The following is a 23289-nucleotide window of genomic DNA, read 5'->3' as shown; positions in this document are numbered from 1 at the left end:
CTCTTTTTAAATCGGCATTTTTTTATATGGCGCAATTAAAATCTAACCTTTGACATGGGTTCAAATGGAAGAAACTCAACGACTGGAAATGAGCCTATGAAAAGTTTACAAACATTTCATCATCATGGCGCCAACCATGAGTAGCCAACCGATTAAAGATGCGTTGAATGAATAACCTAAAATTAATTCATCTTTTAACAAATTTTGAGAGAGAAAGGGTAAATTATTATTATTAAATGTTAGGCTGACACTAGGCTAGGCCTAGCTAGCCTAGGCCATAAATCAAACCCTTTCTCTCTCAAAATTGTCAATAAGGTGGGACAATTGCAAGTTCTCTAACACATTAATCATGTCAATAAAATTAGTCATATTGAAATAGCCTTCAAATTCATTTAATTCAACCAACCAAACACTCTACATGTTTTGTAAACTTTTCATAGACTCATTTCCAGCCGTTGATTTTCTTCCATTTGACCCCATGTAAAAGGTTAGAATTTAATTGCGCCCTATAAAAAATGGACAAATCAAAAAGAGCCGAACGTAATGCAGAAAGAGCCGATTAAAAAAGGGGAAAATTAAAAAGAGCCGAACGTAATGGTAAATGGGCCAAATAGAAATGCGCCGAATGCTGAAAGAGCCGAACGTAATGGTAAATGGGCCGAATAGAAATGCGCCGAATGCTAAAAGAGCCGAACGTAATTGTAAAAGAGCCGAATAAAATTAAAGTTGGCTGCCGGAGGCAGCGATGGCGTTCCATAGAATTACGTTGAATAACTTTTCCGGCGTGATATTGTGATGTTCCATTTTATAATCCTAAACCATATACTTTCAGTTTTCTATATATTGAACATAATATAATAGTGACATGTTGACTGCTAAACGAGTGTATTACAGGTATTACGTAACAACAAAATGATTTTTATTGGTTGCCCAAGAATATATCGATTTACATGTTTGCATTTGAACCAATCCGATGCAGTTCTCGCTGATCACTTTACACTTTCCAGTTTTAACCAGCCGCGCCCCCTCTATTCCTTTTATCGTATGTTTTGCTCGTCGTCGTGGTGTGTGTGTCACGGCTGGAAGAAGGAGGCCTTTATTTCTGTGTTTGATATTGTTACCGTTTTTTATTTTTTCATGCGCTCGTGAAATATATTTAGTAATTTCATCAGTTGCGTGTGATCTAGTCTAGTTAGTATCTAGATCCATTGTAGATTACTGGTACATACATTCTGTGTTCAGTAAAATGAATGTTGCTCGTCAGTACCAGGCTATCGTAAGCCTGTCTGCTAAGCGCGCGAAGTATAGGATTTCGAATAATGTTGGCCTAATAAGCCAGTGTCTTGGAACAAGATACGTTGCCTGTACTCAAGTGGCTAGGCCTAGCCTTACAACTGGGAAAAGATTCAGTTGCACAGGAAGGGCTATTGACAATGTGTATCCTAAGCACGATGTCTTTGCTGATAGACACATTGGACCAAGAGCTTGTGATATTGATGAAATGCTTAAAACAGTTGGAGCAAAGGTAAAAAAAACTTTTGTGTGTTTCACATTTGCCTAAATTTGAAATTGAAGATTTTGATTTCAGACAAAAAAAAAGAGATTTCATTTTATTTGTGTGGTTTGCTTGTGCAACAGGGCATTTCATTCAGTGTAATTTCTCAACTGGAAAAAAAGAACTAGGCCTAGGCCTATTGACTATTTTACACAAACTATTTAAACAAAATACAATTGAGACAATTATATTTACTCTATTTTTAATGTATATCATATTCATAAAAGTTATTGGAGTGATAAAATATGGTCCTTGATTGCTTGTGTGTCACAGCCTAGAATTTACTGCTACAGCTGATGTGATGTATACACTATAGGTCTGAATAGGATAATTTGGGTTTTATGACGAATTATTCAGACTTCTGAAGTATACTGACGGATATTATTAAATATATTTAATAATAAGCAAAATTAACAAAACTATTTTCCCCAAAGAGGCCTCTCACCCACCACCCCCTACCCAAAACCTGCACCACTGGATAACATTTACTCTTCAAACATTGCATTAGTTACTGTAGTATTTAATTAACAATATTAAAAAAATGAATATAACATAAATTTTCGTTAAAAGATTTTAGCATTCAGATTGTATACAATACATTATTGAATTCTTATTGTATAGCATATTGACATGACCCTTGTTTTTTTTTACAGTCACTAGAAGACCTAACAAAACTAACTGTTCCAGCCAACATTCTGGTCGATGACCCCCTTTCAATCACGCCAGCCTTATGTAAGTAACCTACATTTCTGTCATAACATTCCTGTATTACGTTTCCAATTTGTACTTTGAATAATATGATAAGAGCAGTTGATTCAACTTATATTTCATTTAATTATGATGTTCTTGAATCCACAAACAAATGTACAGTTAATGAGTTATTGACAGAGAATCATACCACCTAATTCAGGGTACTAATGCAGACTGGCCACAATAATCACCTCATTTTGCAACTGTGGAAAAAAACTAAAAATGGAAAATAGCCTAAATTTAATTCAAGGTTTATTAAAAATTAATGTTTTTGCAAAGGTGAATTAATACACTATTTACATAGCAAGTATATATACTGTAATAAAATATAATAAAAACGTTATAAACGCATAGTATATTGTTTTTGGTGATTTTTTTTTTCAGGTGAGAATGAAGCCCTTGAGAAACTGAAAAATATGGTTGAAAATAATAAAATATGGAGAAGTTATATTGGTCTTGGTTACTATAATTGCTTCACCCCTTACACAATACAAAGGAATATACTGGAAAACCCTGGATGGTAAGCGTCTATTAATGATTGATTGATTGCTGTTTTGGTATTTATTTGATAGCAACATTTTTTTTTGCCTATAATTATCATAAGTTTGTAAATTTCAGACACATAGTAGACTATGTACAGTATGTTATCTTTTAAAACTGTTTACAATCATGTGTTATTGTATGTGTGAATGGGTTCAGGGAATAATTTCTCTAGTGTAGCATAGCAAAAAGCTATACAAAACAACCTTTTTGCTACAGATTTTTAAATTTGTGTAGAAAAAAATACAATACAAAACTATGTTTCTCGACTCAAAAATCAGTTTGATTAGCAATATTGCTAAACAAAATTTAAAAATGAAATTTCCCCCTGGGGTTATTTAATCTATATTTTTACCATGTCAAATACTATAAAAGAACATTTTGATTTCATTGAAATTTGATTTTAAAGAAATGTTTGCAGCAAGTCCATACCTATGATATTCTTAAAATCTTATTGATACACAGCTACACACAATCCAGAGATGTACACTATAAGGCATATGCTGGACATTGAATGAAATTTAGAAGTGTAGAGTTTTACACATTTTCCTTGTAAAACATGTGATGCATTTACAGTACTGACGTCAACTTAAATATATTGTTGGTGAAAATTAACATTTATGAAAAGTACAAAACAAGAAATTAAATTTAAATTTTGCTTTATAAAAAAATAAATTGCCATTAAGTTTTATACTAATTAAATGTAATAATTATTTTTTATGGGGCGTGTACTGTATGAATTTATCTACTTTTTTTTATCAGCTTATTTTTACGTTAAATTTTGACTCATAATAGTTGAACTTACTAATTGAGTTTCTTAGATTAGATCAACAGCCTCATTTGAGTTTAGACTTGATAAGTCAGCTTGGCTCGTTTCCAATGAAATAGTCTTGTATTTCATTTGTAGTATTCTACTTTTTTCAAATTACTTCATAACCTTGGAATTGCCTATCACTATCAGTATGTTTATTTATCACTTATTCTACTGTAAATTCCACTATTAGTAGTATTAGATAAATTAGGCTACAACTAGGGGCCTTTTATTAGTGTTACTGGTGTATAGTGCTGATTAACCGTACACAATTCATATACTGTACGTACTGTACCATACTTCTGCTAAATCTTCTTTCTAAAGAAAACATTTAAAATCATTCGGTGATTGTTGACTATAAAATGTCAACATACCCAAAATCAATACAATGTGCTCAGATGATCAATTGCCGGCAGTTGACTGGATTTCAACAATGCTCAATCAATCAGTCTTTCAATTCTTTTTGCATCTATTGTACAGTGGTAAATGGTTCCAACACCCAATATATTAGTTGTTTTAAACATTGTCTTGAAGAACCATTTATTCAGTTACTGTAATACTATACAGTATCACACAAAATAGACAGAATTACACACTAGCAACATACTGTATACTTATCTTCTTCAGGTCATAATGGCATAATCTTTTTCTGTGCTCATTGTCTAATGTACAGTATGACATGTTTGATGTGGCGTTTGTTGTACCATGGAGGTATAAATATACCTCCATGGTTGTACGGATAACTAACTCGTCAAAGTGACGAGTTCAAGTCTAGTTTGAAATTGTAACTTTCCATTTCTACTTCCAAAAGGATAGTTTATTCTCATGGTTAATTAATCGGTTTTTTGCTCACACCAGAAATGGAAAATAAGAAACAAACTCCTAAATGTTGTATTTGTTAATATGAGGCGCCTTGAAGCTTAGGTGGTTCCACCTTGTAAGTCGCCTCTGTAATATACTGAATAAAAAAAAAATAAAAAAAAATGAGCCCACATTCCAAATTCTACAAATATTATTATTATCTACTGTGCATGCATAGTCAACCTTAAAAACCCCTTTTGTGTTTAGGGTTACTGTACTACCAGTTATACTTGTACGCCCACACATTCTGAAGAGAATATGAATTGTACTGTAGTAAATTTATCTTAAGTTATGTATTACTATTAAGTTAAGTTTACAATAGGATTTTGTGATTTGTATAGTTTAAATACTCAGAGTACAGTAGCACGTACTGTACAGTAACACAATGTATTGATGATAATGCCTTTTGAATTAGCATACAATACTCAGTTGAGGAAATTATCAAATACATTGTTGATTGCAAATGGTATTGAATGTTACCTTGCAATAATCATAATAACATTTCGTTGCTATCCTTTTAAAAATCACAAGATAGCTGCTACAGTATCTATGGGCAACCATTAGGGTTAAATAATGCAGTTGTAAAGACAAAAATGCACCATAAATACAACATTGAAAACTTCATTTTGTAGAAAGAGACGTCAACTATTAAACATTGAGGACAGCTTAAGGCATTCGTGATTGTCGTCGTATCCTATACTGTAGGGGTAGGCCTATTGCTAAACTGCGCAAAAACCCTTCGCAACCCTTCTTCAAACCAATTAATATTAATTAGATCACAACTGGAACTATAGAGAAGGCATTTTGTGAGTTTTCGCAAGCTTTGCACAGTTTGCACAATTTAGCAATACCCTACTGTATAGTAGTCTGTAGTAGTAGTATAGCGATTGATAAAGGGATAGGTGACCAGAAACACTACAGATATCCATTGTTTTTAACTATTTAAGACAGACAGAAAGATGGTAAATCTCAATACTGTAGGCGCCTATGCACAAACCACAGACCATAACAAAAATGATACTGTACAGTTTCTAGGGCAATATCAAACAATTGAAATTTGAATACAAAGAAGATACTGTAGATTACAATTGTTTAAAATATGATAATATTTGTTGAGTCGATTTTAATATATTATGTATTATATTTATAGTTGTCTGGGTATTGCTAAACCTCGCAAACCTCCAAAAAAACCATAGCAAACCCCATTGAACCAACATAAAAGTGTCTTTTTAAAACTGACATACTTTACTGTACACTATCATAATTCAATCACATACATTACATATATTTGTTCAATGCTGTTTGCTATTTTTTTTTGCGGGGTTTAGCAATACCCGAGTAATAGTTGTCCAGGGTTATAGTTATGCATGGGCTAATTATCCGAAGGGCCATTGTCTATGAGAAAGTAGTTGTTCAGATACGTTTAATAGTAAAAGTCCCGCCTGTGAAATGCATTCAAATATTGCAGGGATACCATTGTATAATGGTTCAGTAGGAATATAAATGAATCTACAATCAGATTGATTGACTTCAACATGTAAGTAAGATTTATTAATAATTACAATATCTTCCCCTGTTATTATTCTTCCCCTGAGTTTATATCCTCTCTACCCAGACACGGACACGAACAGAATAAAACAATAATAATCACTTTTTCATAAATGTACGTTTTTTTTAAATCAATTTTTATCGTCATTTTATTGCCATCGACATATTTTAACTAATTGTATTTTTAAAAATGTATATGAATGTAAATGTGGTTTCTTTTTAACATCAAAATAATCTTAGCCTATGTACTGTATATACTGTTTAAAAGATATGTATGTTTTTAGCAATGTACCTTATAAATAAGAGAAATATATAAATGTGCATATATATATATTATTATATTTATAACTGTCAGAGAACTATAATAAAAGTGGGACGAACCCACACAAGACAAAAAAAAATAATTACACTATCTGTAGTAGTATTTGTACAGCAATACTACAGGATTAGTATTTACTAATAATAATAGCATTTCAGTTTCACTGACTAACTGTATACACTAGATTTAAACAATAGGTTTAACAAATAGTGTTTAACTGGGACACAATGACATAATGATTCCGTGTAGTATAGCTTGCAACAGATAAATATTCTCATATTAGCATTTAAACTATATTTTATGGTCATTATTTAAAAGGAAAGAAAAACACAATAAGGGAAAAAGCAAATGTAATCATTTATGTAATCTGCGGTCTCATGCCATACTATTTTATTGATATGATTACTGACTGGTTATGAAAAAACATTCATAATCATTATATTCATAGTATGTATTTATGGTACATTTAACTAGACATTTAATTTTGTTATATTTCAAGGCCATTACCATGTAAATTGATTTTATTATTACTATACCACAGCCTTTATTGTCTGCCTGTCTATATCTTTCCTTCATGGTCTGGGTAATCCTTTCAGCTTTTTTTGTCAATTTGCATATAAATCTACGTGTATTTTTCCTATCCATTTCCTATTATTACCTTTTTAACAATTATTTGTATAGGAAAGGCACGGTCGGCTTTAATAATGTTCATACTGTGGATTTTAAGCACATTTACTGTGCCTTTTCTGCGCCTTTTTTAAAGAGTACAGTATTTAAATATGTTAATGTTGATAATTTATATACTGTAGGGCATTCCACAAAAAATGTTTTCTCAATACACTATGAACTTAGATGTTACATTACATCAATTATACAATATTAATTTTTTTATCTGTTTTACTATAAAATGAATTCATGAAACATACCAACAAGATGTTTATACCATAAATTATTTTAGAATATTATTGTTGATACCATGTCCTTGACCTCAATTCTAGTTGAGAGTTCAAATGTCAATGATCAACTTTTTGCAATATACTACAATTGTATTATTCATTGATATTACTACTGTATGGTGGTATGATACCGTCAGACCAGTTTGATAAAATGTCAACATCCACTACATCATGTACTGTATCGTGCAGTAAATCACTTTGTGTATAATGTCACAATCACCTATAGAAACCAAATAAAAAATATTATAATATCTGTAAAAATAATAATATTTTTCTTTTGATCTATCATTTCATATTCAGGACTACTCAGTACACACCCTACCAGCCCGAAGTAGCCCAAGGTCGACTAGAATCCTTACTTAACTATCAAACCATGGTAGTAGATTTAACAGGCCTAGAAATTGCCAATGCATCCCTACTAGATGAAGGTACAGCTGCTGCTGAGGCCATGGGCCTAGCTTACAGGTATTTCATATCAGTCATATTTGTTTATTTCAGCACACATACGAGTAAACAGAGAATTAATTGCTAATTTCAGAATAAAAATTATGCTAAATTATAGTCCTGTTCACACAGATAGTAATATTGGGGTAATTTACAGTTACCTGTGTGAATGGAGTCCTAGGGAAAAGGTGCAAAATTAGAAAAAAGGTTTACCAGATGTTCCCAATCATTTATTAAAATAAGGCTTATGACCGCTATGGTAATATAATCGCACTTTGACTCGGTCCATAAGGTACTTTTACACATATGTGCCATTTGTGAATTACTGGAATATTACTATTCTGTGTGAAAGGGTCTTATGAAGCTTAGTGGTGCATGGTTCTAAACCAGTGTTAGGATATCAACATAGGACCTTGGGATTAGTAATTTTAAGCACAAGTCCAATTGTATGAAGACGTTGCTTCATCCTATTGCACTGTTTATCGTTGGAACAGAACTCAAAATAACGTTTATGCCAGCTTTCATTGAAAATTGTTTACTAATTTTGTTTATAATTTTGAAAAGTCAAGTACTACCCTTAGTTTTAACTTGGAGATATGGAGTTTTTAATGTTGGGCTATAGTAGGAAATAAAAATCATTCCCTTTAAACATTGTACTCTAATTTATCAATATAAAATGAGTCATATTATTTAAAAAAATATTAATTTGTTAGGTTGTTTCAGTTTATTCAGTGTTAAGGCCAATTTAGCGGTAACGGTAATAAAAATATAGAATCTATGTTATTCCTTATGACCATTTGAACAGGAAAATGGATGGTTTCCACTCAGGATAGATACAGATTCTATGTGGGACAATCTACATGGTTTAAGCTTACCGTTGCCGCTTTTCTGTGTAAATTGGCCTTTAAAGACTGATGGTGGCCCAAATTGGTACACATTTGATATAGTAGGATTTGGGAACATTGGAAGAATATTATTGATTTCTTTGAAGAATCTCCAACTTGTAGAATTCAACTGATATTCCTACACACTGTAGCCATTGTTAAAATCCTATGACATCCTAACCATTCAATGATTTTTTCTCATTTTCCATAGACACAACAAAAGACGAAAGTTTTATATCGACATCAAGTGCCATCCCCAGACATTAGCAGTTGTTAGAACAAGAGCAGAGTAAGTTTATAGTTTATCTATAAACATTTTATACTGAGAATAAAATACACTTATTACTGTCATGTGCAATGCATGTGTTTTATTCAACATAGGAATAAATTTATAACTATAGTATAACTGTATTTATACTGAGACTCATTTTTGCGCTGCCGCAAACCATAGCTATACAATTGGCATAGGTTCAAGCCACTCCTCGACAATTGTTCTGGTGGTAGAACAAGTCTTCTCGGATAAAAAACTGGAGGTCCAGTGTACACATCTGGCTCGTGTGCACTTTAAAGAACCCACTTCTTTCGGAAGAGTAGGGGGTTACTCCGGTGTACGTGGTCCATTCAGCCCCGGTCATTGTGGACAGATGAATAGGCGCCATTTGTGGCAGCACTTGAAATAAAGGGACCCTAAGAGAAGTAGAAAGTTGTGGTTATGTGTCGTCCTCACATGTGCGCAATTCAGCACAGTAAGTATTCAAGTACAGTACTAATACATCTTTGATTTTGTAAAGTACTGTATATTGTACAGTATTAAAGCCCAAAAGAAGCCTATTCTTTAAAGACTGTTAGTTGACTGACCATACCATTATTTTTTTATTTTCTGCATCAGGGCGCTTGGTATTGAAGTTACCGAGGTTGACATTAACGAAATGGATTTGAGTAACAGGGATATATCAGGTGTACTGTTCCAATACCCAGATACAGAGGGCAACGTCATTGACCTATCAGTTATGGTACAGGATGCACATAACAATGGGGTATGTTCTTAACCCAAGAATACATAGATTAGTACTAAAGTTGATTTTATATAGAATTTATGTGGTTTGGTGAATATCTAAATGATTCTACAGTATGTAATACAAATATTACCGTAAATCTTCTAATTGTAACCCTGGGTTATTATTCTTTGATTGTTTTTTAGGGTGGGTTACTATTAAAAAGCGGGTTACAATTAGAGTAGTGGGTTACTATATTACTAATCTTAAATTAGGCACCTGAAAATAGTAACCCACCCCAACTTTTCCGGTCAGCAACTCAAGCAAAATAATAAAACAGTATGAATACATTTGTATTTTAACTTTATTTTATAAACTCAAAAACACCCAATCCTCCCCCACCACCGAGATCGACATGCATTATTAATTTTCAAAATACGGCTGCATCATAAATGACCAGTCTTTATAATGTCATTTTGTCAATAGTTTTTGTGACTCTAATAGTAACACCCATGGGTTACTATTCGAGTAGTGGGTTGTTATTATAAATTGACTTATAAGATGGGTTACTATTAGAAGGGGGTTACTATTAGAAGGGGGTTACTATTAGAAGGGGGTTACTATTAGAAGGGGGTTACTATTAGAAGGGGGTTACTATTAGAAGGGAGTTACTATTAGAAGATTTACGGTAAATACTATAATGATTATTCATGCACCTATAAATTAGTTTATTATTAAATGTTAATTATTAATTTACTAGCAACAATACTAAGACATAAGACATACTTAATTATCTATAAAGAAATTTCAGAAGTTTGCAAAACAACAATAATCATATAAAAAAAAGGGCTCATGTCAACATTCTACTGCAGTAACTCTTTAAACTGCAGCAGAATAATTTGGATTCCTAACAAAAAAATCTAACATATTCTTTTTTTTATTTATACAGAATTTAAAGTTTTTCTTTAAATACAACTATTTCTATACTGTAATATGTGAATAGATAAATAAGACTTGTATGAATTATAGACATTGGCAATTTGCGCTACGGACCTGCTTGCCTTGACAGTTCTACGTACACCAGGAGAGCTAGGCATGGACATTGCATTAGGAAGCAGCCAGCGATTTGGTGTACCCTTAGGATACGGTGGTCCCCATGCGGCATTCTTTGCTGTACGAGACAAATTCAAGCGAATGATGCCTGGACGAATGGTTGGAGTAACAAGGTAAGTTTGTACTGTAAAGTGTAAATGTTGCTTTTGTAGTTTTATAGTTATGGCAGCCCCTGCATCTAGTATCTGCCTCAGATGTATTGGCCCATGCCTTTTCCTCTGGTCAAGGTGGGCACTGGACGAGAGAAGCCCTTGATCAATGTTAGGACCAATCAAGGTCCTTAAACAAACCTGTTAGTGGCGGTAATTATCGCTGTTGGTTTCGATTGAATAAAATAAAAATTAAATGTTGTCAATATATGTTGTCTGTTCCAGTCATAGAATTTACAGTAGGAAGTGTGCCCTTGGAATGGTGCTACTGCTATCATTATAGTGTTCTTCCAATTACACTATTATGTATGTATGTTATAATTAAAAATGTCTCTCTTTTTACAGGGATTCTGCAGGTAAAAATGCCTTGCGGTTGGCGTTGCAAACAAGAGAACAACACATCCGCAGAGATAAAGCCACCAGTAACATTTGTACAGCACAGGTAAGTGAGTTCCAACTCAGAATTCTGAGTTTTCATGCATGCATGATAGCACTCACGCAAATGTAACAAACAAAATGAAAATTGCTTTCTTTGTTGTAAAATTATACATTTTTTTCTCTGTGAAAACATTGGGTTTGCATGGTAAATTTTCCTAGTGAAAAACATGCTTAAATGAAAGGGATGTATTAGTAACTAACATGAAAATTAACAACCCCACCTCATTTACCTCCTTTAAGCCTTTTCATTCAGATACTTTCTTTACTAGGAGCATTGCCTAGGCCATTTATTATACATAGGCCATTGGCCCGAATACATCAATATAAAATATAAAAAATAAAATAAACTTATGTGTGCATTAAATAATGATTTCTTTTTTTATAAGCAAAGTAAATGAATATTATTTTATTATTTTCTTTTCTACTTGACATTAATAAATTAAATTTTTCAACAGTAGGGAATTTGAAGTAAGAAAATGGAATTGTTTTTTAAAATTATTATATTTAAGAACATTGTAATAAAAATAAAACTAAATTGTTACTAAACTTTACAAATTCTTTCCTCTGTTGGTGTTCTTGTCACCGTCTTTTTTCAATTTCGAGGTCAAGAACACCTAATCTAAACTTAGTTATAATTTGTTTTATCTTAAATTCTTTAATATAGTTATGATACAAACCAACAAGGAGCTATTGAACTATTACAAATACTATACCATCTTGACATTCACCATTTTATAGTTGTTAACATATTGTGTACTTTTTATTATAGGCGCTTCTAGCCAATATGGCAGCAATGTATGCAATATATCACGGGCCAGAAGGACTTAAGTCAATAGCTAATCGGGTTCACAATGGAACACACATAATAGCTGCAGGTATATATATAATGTAATGTCATCAAAATATGTGCATTTTTATTATGATATTGTATAAATAAATAGTATAAATAGTACTATATTGAAATTACTTTTTTAATTTTAATTATTATTAGCTTAAAACAAAATTAGATTGATAACAGATAAAATCTAAAAATATAAATTGACTAGTTCATTATATTGTGCCTAGCTTACCTGGCAAAACCAATATACAGTATTCCTAAATTCTTATCAATTTTAATTCTTCTAAGTCTTTACATAAGTCAAAAGCCCTTTGAAACAAATTGGTTCATTTAGAAATGTTTTTTCATAGTTAAGTTAATGTCAATGAATGATCACATTGTTATTATTATACTGATACAGGGGTCAAGACTTCCACCTATTATATATATTATACACTGTATACGTATGTTTGTTTAAATGCATTTAAATGTGTGGAAAATAAACAAAATGAAACGACTTGTATGGGGAAAAAATCATACCATATTTATAGTACAATATCTTACAATATAATAATAATAACTTATATTACTTTTCAAGATATATTTGAACTATATACTACTGTTCCTTTATTCTTTTCATTGAAAAATGTCCTTTAATTGTTGTGTCCCCTCCATTGGGATATCCGCTCCATTGGGATATCCCCTCCATTGGGATATCCCCTCCATTGGGATATCCCCTCTATTGGGATATCCGCTCCATTGGGATATCCCCTCTATTGGGATATCCCCTCTATTGGGATATCCCCTCTATTGGGATATCCCCTCCATTGGGATATCCCCTCTATTGGGATATCCCCTCTATTGGGATATCCGCTCCATTGGGATATCCCCTCTATTGGGATATCCCCTCTATTGGGATATCCCCTCTATTGGGATATCCCCTCTATTGGGATATCTGCTCCATTGGGATATCCCCTCTATTGGGATATCCCCTCTATTGGGATATCTGCTCCATTGGGATATCCCCTCTATTGGGATATCTGCTCCATTGGGATATCCCCTCTATTGGGATATCCCCTCTATTGGGATATCTGCTCCATTGGGATATCCCCTCTATTGGGATATCCGCTCCATTGGGATATCCCTCTATTGGGATATCTGCTCCATTGTGATATCCCCTCTATTGGGGTATCCCAAAACAGGGGGTTCTCATTTATAATTGAATTACCTATCTTTTTACAGGAGTAAAGAATGCAGGGCATGATTTACAGACAGGCCCAGTGTTCTTTGATACTTTCAAGTTCAAATGCAATTCAGATGAAATTAGGAAAGATGTTTTAAATCGAGCTGCTGAAAAGCAGATTAATCTCAGGCTGTATGACAATGGAGAAGTGAGTTTTATTCAAGTAACTTTAGCAAAGATTGCTGCATGCCAGACTCTCTATACCTTCCACCCTCCATGGTGGTTTTCAAATATATTGTAGATCAATATTTATATTCTTTTCATTGATTATATTCTTAGAACCTCTATTATAGGGACACTTTCAGGACCCTATTCTTCTTACAGTAGAAACTCTATTAAAGGGACATTTTCAGGACCCTATTTTTACAGTAGAAATTCTATTAAATGGACACTTTCAGGGCCGTATTCTTTTTACAGTAGAACCTCTATTAAAGGGACACTTTCATGAGTATTCACTGAATAGAGGTTAACTATAGCAAACATATATTCTTCTTGCTTATTTCACCAGAAAGTGTCCCCTAAATAGGTATCTCCCAAAGGAGGGGTTTTACTGTAATTAATTTACTTTAACCCTATTAACTTGCATTGTTGATTACTCTTCAGCTTGGAATTTCAATTGATGAGACCGCTAGCCTAGCAGATTTAGAAGATTTACTTTATATCGTTGGTAGTAAACTAAAGGCTGTAAGTATATTATTTTTGAATAACTTTTAAATTAGTGGCCATATGCTTCACTTTATATTGATACATAGATAAGTCAATAAAGCTTTAGTAGATATTATATTTTTGTGGACATATTTGCAGATGCTGATATGTAATTCACTTGTAAATATGTGGATTCATTACAATGTCTCCTATCCCCCTATTAACTAAAACTATAGCTACAAATTAAATAAACTATATTTAGTTATTTAAATTAATGTCTTCATGTGTTTCTAGCCAAAATCACTACATTTTATACATCACAAAACATAGGATTAGTTGAATTATCGTAAGTTGACAGAATTGTATGTTTTTTTAAAGAATGAAATTGCAGAAACATTTGCAGATGGAGTTGCAGAGAATAGTATTTGTAAAACACAGCATAAGAGAACCAGTGAATTTCTTACACATTCTGTATTTAATAGGTTAGTACAGGTTAAAGGTCATTAAATGACATTACTGTTTGTAGGGAGCTTTCATTATGTTATGACCTATGACCTAGTTATGTCATGTTAATTAATTTTTTTACATAGGGGGACATTAGGATGTGGTTCCTTGCTGAATTCCTTGGGAGATTTTAGGACCAGATGACAACAAGACAGAATATGCATAAATTGTAGGTCCTATGTTGTAGCGAACCGAAACCTCTCTAATGTCAATATAAGGAGTACATTTTTGATGTTTGAAAACCTTTTATTTATTTGACCATCACCAAATCTCCAATATTAATTAATTATTTTTCAGTTTTGTATTGACCAATATTTGAATTGCATACAGTAGTATTGCATCCCTCAGCCTTTGAATGTGAAAATCTGATTATTTAAATTATTTAAATATTTGAATGAAATTGCCACATAATTTAGATGGTAACATAAAATTAAATATTTGAAATGTTGCTTTTATTTGCAGTCATCATTCAGAAACTCAGATTGTTCGATACATGAAAACCCTAGAAAATAAAGATTTATCATTAGCACATAGTATGATTCCATTGGGCTCCTGTACTATGAAACTGAACAGCACATCGGAAATGATGGTAAGATATATATACCTTACTTTAGCCTTAATGCTAGGTGATCTTCAATCAAGTGTTCATACATTTAAAGATGTATTGTCCCCCTGAAAAAAGAATTCTTAAAAAAAATGTTGTTGAATATTCCATTTTAATGTAACATAATGGATTTTTGGTTGAATTTAACCATTTATTTTGTCATTTTATAAGAGAAAACATTATTTTTTTTCGTTTTTTTTTCTACGGAGGTGATTAACTTCCAAAATAACATATTCAAAGTCTGATTTAATTAATCTTCATTTTTCATGTTTTTGGGGGACAATTCATCGTTAACTACAAATCAACAATTTCTTCTTGAAAGGACCCAATTTTCCTACTCTTTAAATTGTAAAAACAGATATTTTGGGTTACTTGACAATTGGAGAAGGGATGGGGAAATTTGTGTAGGCACTATATAGCCATGCCCCTCTGTCGGTCAGTTTGAGTTGAAACTTTTCCATGTCTACTGTGGACACCCCTGCTCACTAACTCAATCATTTCTAGAATTAAAGCAGGTTACTGTATTTATTTCTTCAGCCCATCACATGGCCTGAGCTGGCTAATCTACATCCATTTATCCCTGAAGACCAAGCCCTAGGCTACCAACAAATGTTTCAGGAATTAGAGCAAGATTTATGTGAGATTACTGGCTATGATAGTATTTCATTTCAACCAAATAGGTGAGTAAAGAATTAATATTGACTTCTTGTAATGTATATATATATATTTCAATGGTATTAGTACATCACAGCCACTGATCACCAACTGGGCCCTCTGGGAGACCAGTCTTTGACTGAAGAGGTTACCCAGTATAAATATATATTTCAATCAATCAATCAATTTTCAATATAGATTGGTGTGTTTGCATGATGTACAGTAAATTGATTTTTTTTTTCACCAACAGTGGAGCACAAGGAGAGTATGCCGGACTGCGGGCAATCATGGCATATCTAACACACATAGGAGAAGGACATCGTAAGGTAATTAACAAAACAAAATTTAATCACAGATATGACTGTGCATGACTAAAGGTATAAAACACTAAAATTCATGGTGGTCCATTAATATGCTAAGTTGCTCCCCAAAGAAGGTACTTACACATATAACATCCCTCTAGGCATTGATGAGTAAAACCCGACCTAACCGTTGAACTCAATAAATACAATGGTAAGTACATTATGAAAGTATGATGAGGACGGCGTACCATGAGTTTAGGGATTCCATAACCGACTGCAACCACACTAGCTTGACAAAAAAACTGTGACGTGTCTAAATATGGTGGTGATGTGACCTAAATATGGTAGTGATATGACATCATCATGTCCATATATGCGCACATTTTTTTGTCATAAAGTTTGATAGTGTAGACAGAGCTTTACAAAAGTATCAGATCCCTGACATTGTCTATTTATTATTTTATAGGTTTGTTTAATTCCAACATCAGCGCATGGAACCAATCCAGCAAGTGCGCACATGGCAGGTATGAAGGTCAAACCAATCAAAGTATCAAACGATGGCGCTATTGACATCGATGACATCAAAAAGAAAGTAAGTTTCATGGGACAATATTTCAATAACTTCAATATTTGTCAAATATACTTGTTTGGTGTAATTTCTAAAACCTATTAAACACCTTGCTATTACAGTACTACATGCATTACATTGGTGTGTAATTATTAGTGGTTTTAAATTGACAGGTTGAAGAAAATCATGAAGAATTAGCCGCAATTATGATAACCTACCCATCAACAAATGGAATCTTCGAGGAAAGTGTAGCTGAAATATGTGAATTAATCCACAAAGCAGGTGGTCAGGTGTATGTAGATGGTGCTAATATGAATGCCCAGGTGGGCCTGTGTCGGCCTGGAGATTATGGCTCAGATGTCTCCCATTTAAATTTACATAAAACATTTTGCATACCTCATGGAGGTGGTGGGCCTGGAATGGGCCCAATTGGTGTGTAAGTATTGTGTTAAATATTAATATGAATTGTTTGTATCTATGTTCAGTATATGTATATATAATATATTATTTTTCACACAATATTTATATGCTACTCTATGTTTCAGAAATAAAGAAATTGAATATATAAGTTATGTTTTTACAATAACCACAACCAATGAAAAAGATAAATAATATATAATATATAAATATAGATAATTTAAAAGATACAGTATTATTAAAATGTATTTTTATTTATAGAAAGAAACATTTAACCCCATTCTTGCCAACCCATCCCTTGGTGCCCCCTGTTGGTACTGACAGTGATGGAGCATCCCCCTTTGGCGTTGTGAGTGCAGCTCCATGGGGCTCTAGTGCAATTCTTCCTATATCATGGGCTTATATTAAGGTGAGTGATGTCAAGTGAATGCAGAAGTATATTGACATTAACATAGCAGATACTTTTATTTTTTTAAATTGTTTTATTAAACATTATTTAATGAGGGTAACCCTAAACAGCATATTCTCAATAATGTACAATTATACTAATAATTAATAACTAATACAAATAGAATAGTAATTATGATAATTATCATCTTTGAAGATTTGAATTAATATCTATTGGCATAATGAGTGAATATAAATGTAAAGTTATGTAATCATCAATTCCGAACATATGGTTGTGTATAATGTAACATATTGTACTGAATAAATGCTATTTATTATTATGATTTTTGTATTTTCTATGTTCAATAATGTGCAATTTAGAATATTTGTTATTTTGTGTAGATGATGGGACCAGATGGTTTAAGAAAAGCAACACAAATGGCTATATTGAATGCTAACTACATGGCAAAGAGATTAGAAGGACCATACAAGATTTTGTTTAGAGGACCTACAGGTTGGTACTATAGCACCACTATTCTAGGTTGATGCTATGCCACTGCTATACTATTATGATCATTATATACTTCCATTGTTAATACTGTCATACATATTACCTTCATAACAGCACATAAACCTAATACCGTAGAACCTTTATTGAGGGGACATCCTCAGGACCCAACAAAGTTGGGGTGTTCATTGAATTAGACCGTCCCCTGAATTTAGGTGTCCCCAAAATTAAAGTTGGCTGTAGTGTTAAAAAATGTGTGTTTACACTATCAAACTAGTTTAACAAAAAAAAGTGTGATGTGCCCAAATAATGGTGGTGATATGCCCAAATATGGTAGTGATATAATGTCATGTCCATACATGGGTACATTATTTTTTGTCACATAAAGTTTGATAGTGTATATAGAGCTAATAAGAGAAAGTTTCCCCATAATAGGGGCATCTCAAAGGAGGGGGTTTAATGTATATGTACTAATTACTAATTGTTTGTTTTGTAGGTTTTGTAGCTCATGAGTTCATCCTTGATACTAGGGACTTCAAAGCATCAGCAGGCATAGAATCAGCTGATATTGCTAAAAGGTTGCAGGATTTTGGTATGTAAAATACAAATCAAATGTCAACATTAATAATTATATTTACAACTTGTAATCTATCTATAGATCAGAGGGTCCACCAATAGATTTGATATATGGCATTATTATGATTCATAATGGCTTGCCTCACTTTATCTCACAAAGACAGTGGAACCGTAATTACGTAGCCATAACATGGCAAGGGATCGAGGCTCGCTCACTCACTCCATGGTCTGGTGGTAGAACGAGTCTTCTCGGATAAGGACTATAAACCGTAGGTCCAGTGTACACATCTAGCTTGTGTGCACTTTAAAGAACCTGGTACATCTTTCGAGACGAATAGGGGATTACCCTGGTGTATTAGTACATCACAGCCACTGATCACTCTGGGAGACCAGTCTTTGACTGAAGAGGTCGCCCAGTATAAATAAAATATTTCAATTTCTGTTTACCTATAAATTTCTGTTCTTTTGATTTTAAGTACCCTTTCCAAGAAAGATGATATTTATATGAAATAACAAATGTACCAGGATATCTGCCAAATTTGTGTACAAAATGTTCATTATATTTCATTGATGATTTGTGTTGTAGGTTTCCATGCCCCGACTATGTCATGGCCAGTCAGTAATACCTTAATGATAGAACCAACCGAGAGTGAAAACAAAGAAGAATTGGATCGATACTGTGATGCCCTACTAAGTAAATATTTATATTATTTATGATGATAATAAAAATTAACATAAAACGAAAAGCTCCCAACCATCTAGTATAAGTTTATTCAACTTAAGGTGGCATGTTTTGTTGTTGTTGTTGCTGCATTGTTGATAGGGAGTGGATGCTAAATGTAAGGTATGCAGTTTGAAATAAACAGAGAGAGTTACACCTTCCATATTTATAAATAGGAACCCGGTTAGATCAAGACACAACTTTGCGCTGATTACTAGCTGCATTATTGGAGTTTGTTTCCAAAAAAATGACTGGGGTAATAATGTTCAGCGCTTAGAGGTTTCACAACATTAGGCGCTATATACATCCAGGATATTATTATTATTAATTTAAAAAACAGATGAACACTATAACAATAATAATAATAATTTATTGAACATACACTTTTGTAACAGTGGCCCCCACTCTAGCCTCTACAAATCCCAACATATTTGGATATATCAGATACTGTAATTGATTTATCTTGACAAGGCTACTAAACTGTATTTATAAAAAAATAACAAACAAAAAACAAAACAAAACTTTAAGAATAGCATTCTCCCTCTTGAATTTCAATATTCAATAAATATGCTACCACTATTTATCTTTAGCCATACGAGCAGAGATTGCTGATGTTGAGGAAGGTCGTATTGACAGTAAAGACAGCCCTTTGAAGTTTGCACCACACCCTCAACACGTAGTGATGTCAGATACATGGGATAAGGCATACCCAAGGAAGCAAGCGGCATATCCAGCAGTAAGTGTTTACACAGTTTGAGAAAGTGATTGAAAATAATGGACTTTATGCTGATAAGCAGTAGGCTCAAGTGTGCAATTATTAGTGATAAAGAACCCTGGTTTTATGTAGTTTATCAGTGATAAAGAACCTTAGTTGTATGTAGTAGACTTGAGTGTGCAATTATTAGTGATAAAGAACCTAGTTTTTGTTTTCAATACAGATACTACATAGTTGAATTATGTCAATGTAATGTGTGCAATGGAAAGTAAACAATCATGTCTTTGTGCTAATGCACCACATTATGACAAAAACAAATACATGTTTTGCAATGCTGTGGTTATATAAAGTGCATTGACCTCTGTGTCTGCTAGACAAGATATTTATTGATATATGCTGTAAAGTTGTTGCAATGATTTTGACCAAATAAAATGAATGAAAGTGAGACTTTTGTAACTTTTGCTCAAAGCTGTAACACCAACTTAAAAATTTAGAACTGTGTTTAATTTAATTAAATCTACTTATTACAATGCAGAATTAGGATTAAAATGGATTTAATTCGTTAGGATTTAATGGTTATTATTTAAATCCTTTAATATACTGTAATTATTTTGTTTTTTTCTTTTAGTCGTTTGTAAAACCAGATAATAAATTTTGGCCATCTGTCGCTCGAATAGATGATGTATACGGTGATCAACATCTAATTTGTACCTGTCCACCGATGGAAGCTTATGAAGATGAAAGTTGATTTGTCCTCAATTAATTATTACAAAGATAGAATATATATATATATCAATATTTGTACTATTCAATTAATATTATGCAACAACAGGAATGGAATCAGATAATTGAGTTTTATCTGGTATTATAGAGATAATCCAAGGTTTTATATAATAAAAGAGTAGTACTGGATTTCCATCTTCAAAAAAAAAATCCACGTTACTTACATGTACCAAAAATGTGACTGATCAGTCCCTCTACAAGATAGTGTTTATAGGTACCAAAAATGTGACCGATTAGTCCCTGTATAAGATATGTTTATAGATACCAAAAATGTGACCGATCAGTCCCTCTATATAAGATATCTTTATAGGTACCAAAAATGTGGCCGATCAGTCCCTCTATAAGATATGTTTATAGGTACCAAAAATGTGACCGATCAGTCCCTCTACAATAAATGGTTATAGGTACCAAAAATGTGACCGATCAGTCCCTGTACAAGATATGTTTATAGGTATCAAAAATGTGACCGATCAGTCCCTCTACAATAAATGGTTATAGGTACCAAAAATGTGACCGATCAGTCCCTGTACAAGATATGTTTATAGGTACCAAAAATGTGACCGATTAGTCCCTCTACAAGATATGTTTATAGGTATCAAAAATGATACCAATCAGTCCCTCTACAAGACATGTTTATATAGGTACCAAAAATGTGACAGAAATAGTATGTTTACTAATAGATGAAAACAATGTCTTCGGTCGGATAGAGATTCAACAACAACAATAACTTAATTTTAATGATCTTAAAATATAAGTTGTACTTGTATACTCATCTTCTGTTTGGTATCATTCATTTTTGTATTCAATTATTTTTTTTAGCAATTTCTCCCTCATTAACCACAAGCCTTTAGAATATATATTTATTTTGTTATTCATTTAGTGTCAATAAATACATTTAATATTGACATTTGAAAAGCTGTTACTAGCAATTTGTTATGCTCTAATCCTGAATAATTTCATACTCTCCCAGTTAACAATGTGGAATGTCTTTGAACTAATACAAGAGCGTGTCCCCTAGAAGCATTATTACAAAATTACCTTTTCACTATTATATTCAAACCTTGTTAAAATTTGATACATGTTATTAAACATTATATTTTATATGAAAAATTATTGTGTTTATAATATACAAACATTATGTTAATATCACAATATTAAGTTGGAGTCGCATAACTATATTTTATTTCCCTATTTACAGTGCCTTCCTATGCAGCTTTTGGTTATATTATTATATCTTTATATGAAATGATAAATTAGAGTAAGACTATAAAATTATACTGCCTTTTGTAATTAAGGTTTGTTTGTTATTTGTATAGATAGGTCAAAACACAAGTCAGCTTTTACATAAAATATATTAAGCTATGTCTACACTACCAAATATGTTAGTGATATGCCCAAATATGGTAGTGATATGCCCAAATATGGTAGTGATATGACATCATAGTGTCCATATATTATGGGCACATCACATTTTTTGTCGCATAAAGTTTGATAGTGTAGACAGCATTAGAAAGTGTGTGGTGTGTGTTTGGTTATATAATTACATGTTTTATTTTAAAATAATAATAATTTACTTTTATAAATAATTCAGAATAAGTAAATTGGTTATATTGCTATAGCAACAAATATAATCTATTAAATTAATGATGAATTACAAATACAGGTGGTCTATGAATATATGTTTATAAGGAATAAACAAATATATCAAATTATGATTTATGTAAATTATTAAATTGTTTTACATTATTAATTCGAATAAATGCACCGCTTTCAATAACCCCCTCGAATAAACACCCCCCTCGAATAAACACCCCCTCCCCGGGCGTTTATTTATTTCTTCAATTAAACACCCCGTCACATGCATATTTAACACAAAATTGTATTGCATTTCTATTTGTAGCAGAATTCATTGACATGATCCACAATTTACCAAGCATTTTGATACAATTTTTACTGTATTTCATCACTTCTCGATATTCATTTTCATATCTAGGGGGTATTTATTTAATTATACATGTTAAATATTGCAACAAAAAAATCTTCCCCGGATAATTTACTCCCCTGAATATTACTCGCCAACCCCCTCGAATAAACAGCCACTTAAAAACCCTCCTTTGTATATTAGTTGATAACCATCATTTATATTGAATTGAAAAATATTATTATTTGTATTTGATAATAAACGGACCTCACCAACACTAGTTTATTTTTTGTATTATTATGATGAAGAAATAAGTTATTTGTGCATGATATTACTAAATGCACTCCACTAATATAAGGTGTCTGGAATCTTTATGTTGTATCATTTTGTTTAATATTAACAATTACTGTACACCTGTTTTAAATGAGTGTCATTCTGCTACAGTAGAAGCATCGGCATTGTTTCATATGATGTGTCGGGCACACTGTACATTATAGGATTTTAAACACAAGTTTACCTCAATAAAATTCTTTAAACCAAATGCGGTATTGCAGTATTTAT

At 32.4% G+C, this 23289-nt stretch overlaps 1 protein-coding gene across 4 annotated transcripts; it reads left to right on the top strand.

The window, feature by feature from the left end:
* The first annotated feature begins 1059 nt into the window (after nt 1–1059).
* LOC144845354 (glycine dehydrogenase (decarboxylating), mitochondrial-like) lies at nt 1060–23282 on the top strand. Of its 4 annotated transcripts, none has more exons than XR_013612543.1 (24): nt 1060–1525; nt 2209–2287; nt 2690–2825; nt 7641–7805; nt 8880–8957; nt 9558–9705; nt 10693–10889; nt 11271–11367; nt 12133–12238; nt 13423–13571; nt 14027–14107; nt 14447–14550; nt 15035–15161; nt 15714–15856; nt 16081–16156; nt 16599–16724; nt 16874–17136; nt 17379–17526; nt 17907–18018; nt 18509–18604; nt 19175–19282; nt 19900–20045; nt 20653–20973; nt 21212–23282. XR_013612543.1 is itself a non-coding variant. In XM_078702624.1 (23 exons), exons 1-23 carry the CDS (start codon nt 1247–1249, stop codon nt 20770–20772), a joined length of 3084 nt encoding a protein of 1027 aa, XP_078558750.1. In that variant the 5' UTR covers nt 1060–1246; the 3' UTR covers nt 20773–23282. The 4 variants fall into 4 exon arrangements, 1 of the variants encoding a protein (XP_078558750.1); XR_013612542.1 differs by having other exon boundaries at nt 20653–21352; nt 21449–23282; XR_013612541.1 differs by having other exon boundaries at nt 20653–21399; nt 21449–23282.
* The last annotated feature ends 7 nt before the right edge of the window (nt 23283–23289 follow it).

Source organism: Antedon bifida, chromosome 6 (genome assembly GCF_963402885.1).
Source record: "Antedon bifida chromosome 6, ecAntBifi1.1, whole genome shotgun sequence".
NCBI classification, from domain to species: Eukaryota; Metazoa; Echinodermata; class Crinoidea; order Comatulida; family Antedonidae; genus Antedon; species Antedon bifida.
The sequence above is the reverse complement of the archived record's forward strand: the minus strand, read 5'-3'. Positions and strand labels throughout refer to the sequence as shown.

What these genes read in the sequence shown, in the direction of transcription:
- LOC144845354 (XM_078702624.1), top strand. Translation starts at nt 1,247, where the DNA reads ATGAATGTTGCTCGTCAGTACCAGGCTATCGTAAGCCTGTCTGCTAAG. An exon ending in ATACTGGAAAACCCTGGATG is followed by an intron (nt 2,826 to 7,640) that starts GTAAGCGTCTAT and finishes TTTCATATTCAG; the next exon opens with GACTACTCAGTACACACCCT. An exon ending in ATTTCATTTCAACCAAATAG is followed by an intron (nt 15,857 to 16,080) that starts GTGAGTAAAGAA and finishes TTTCACCAACAG; the next exon opens with TGGAGCACAAGGAGAGTATG.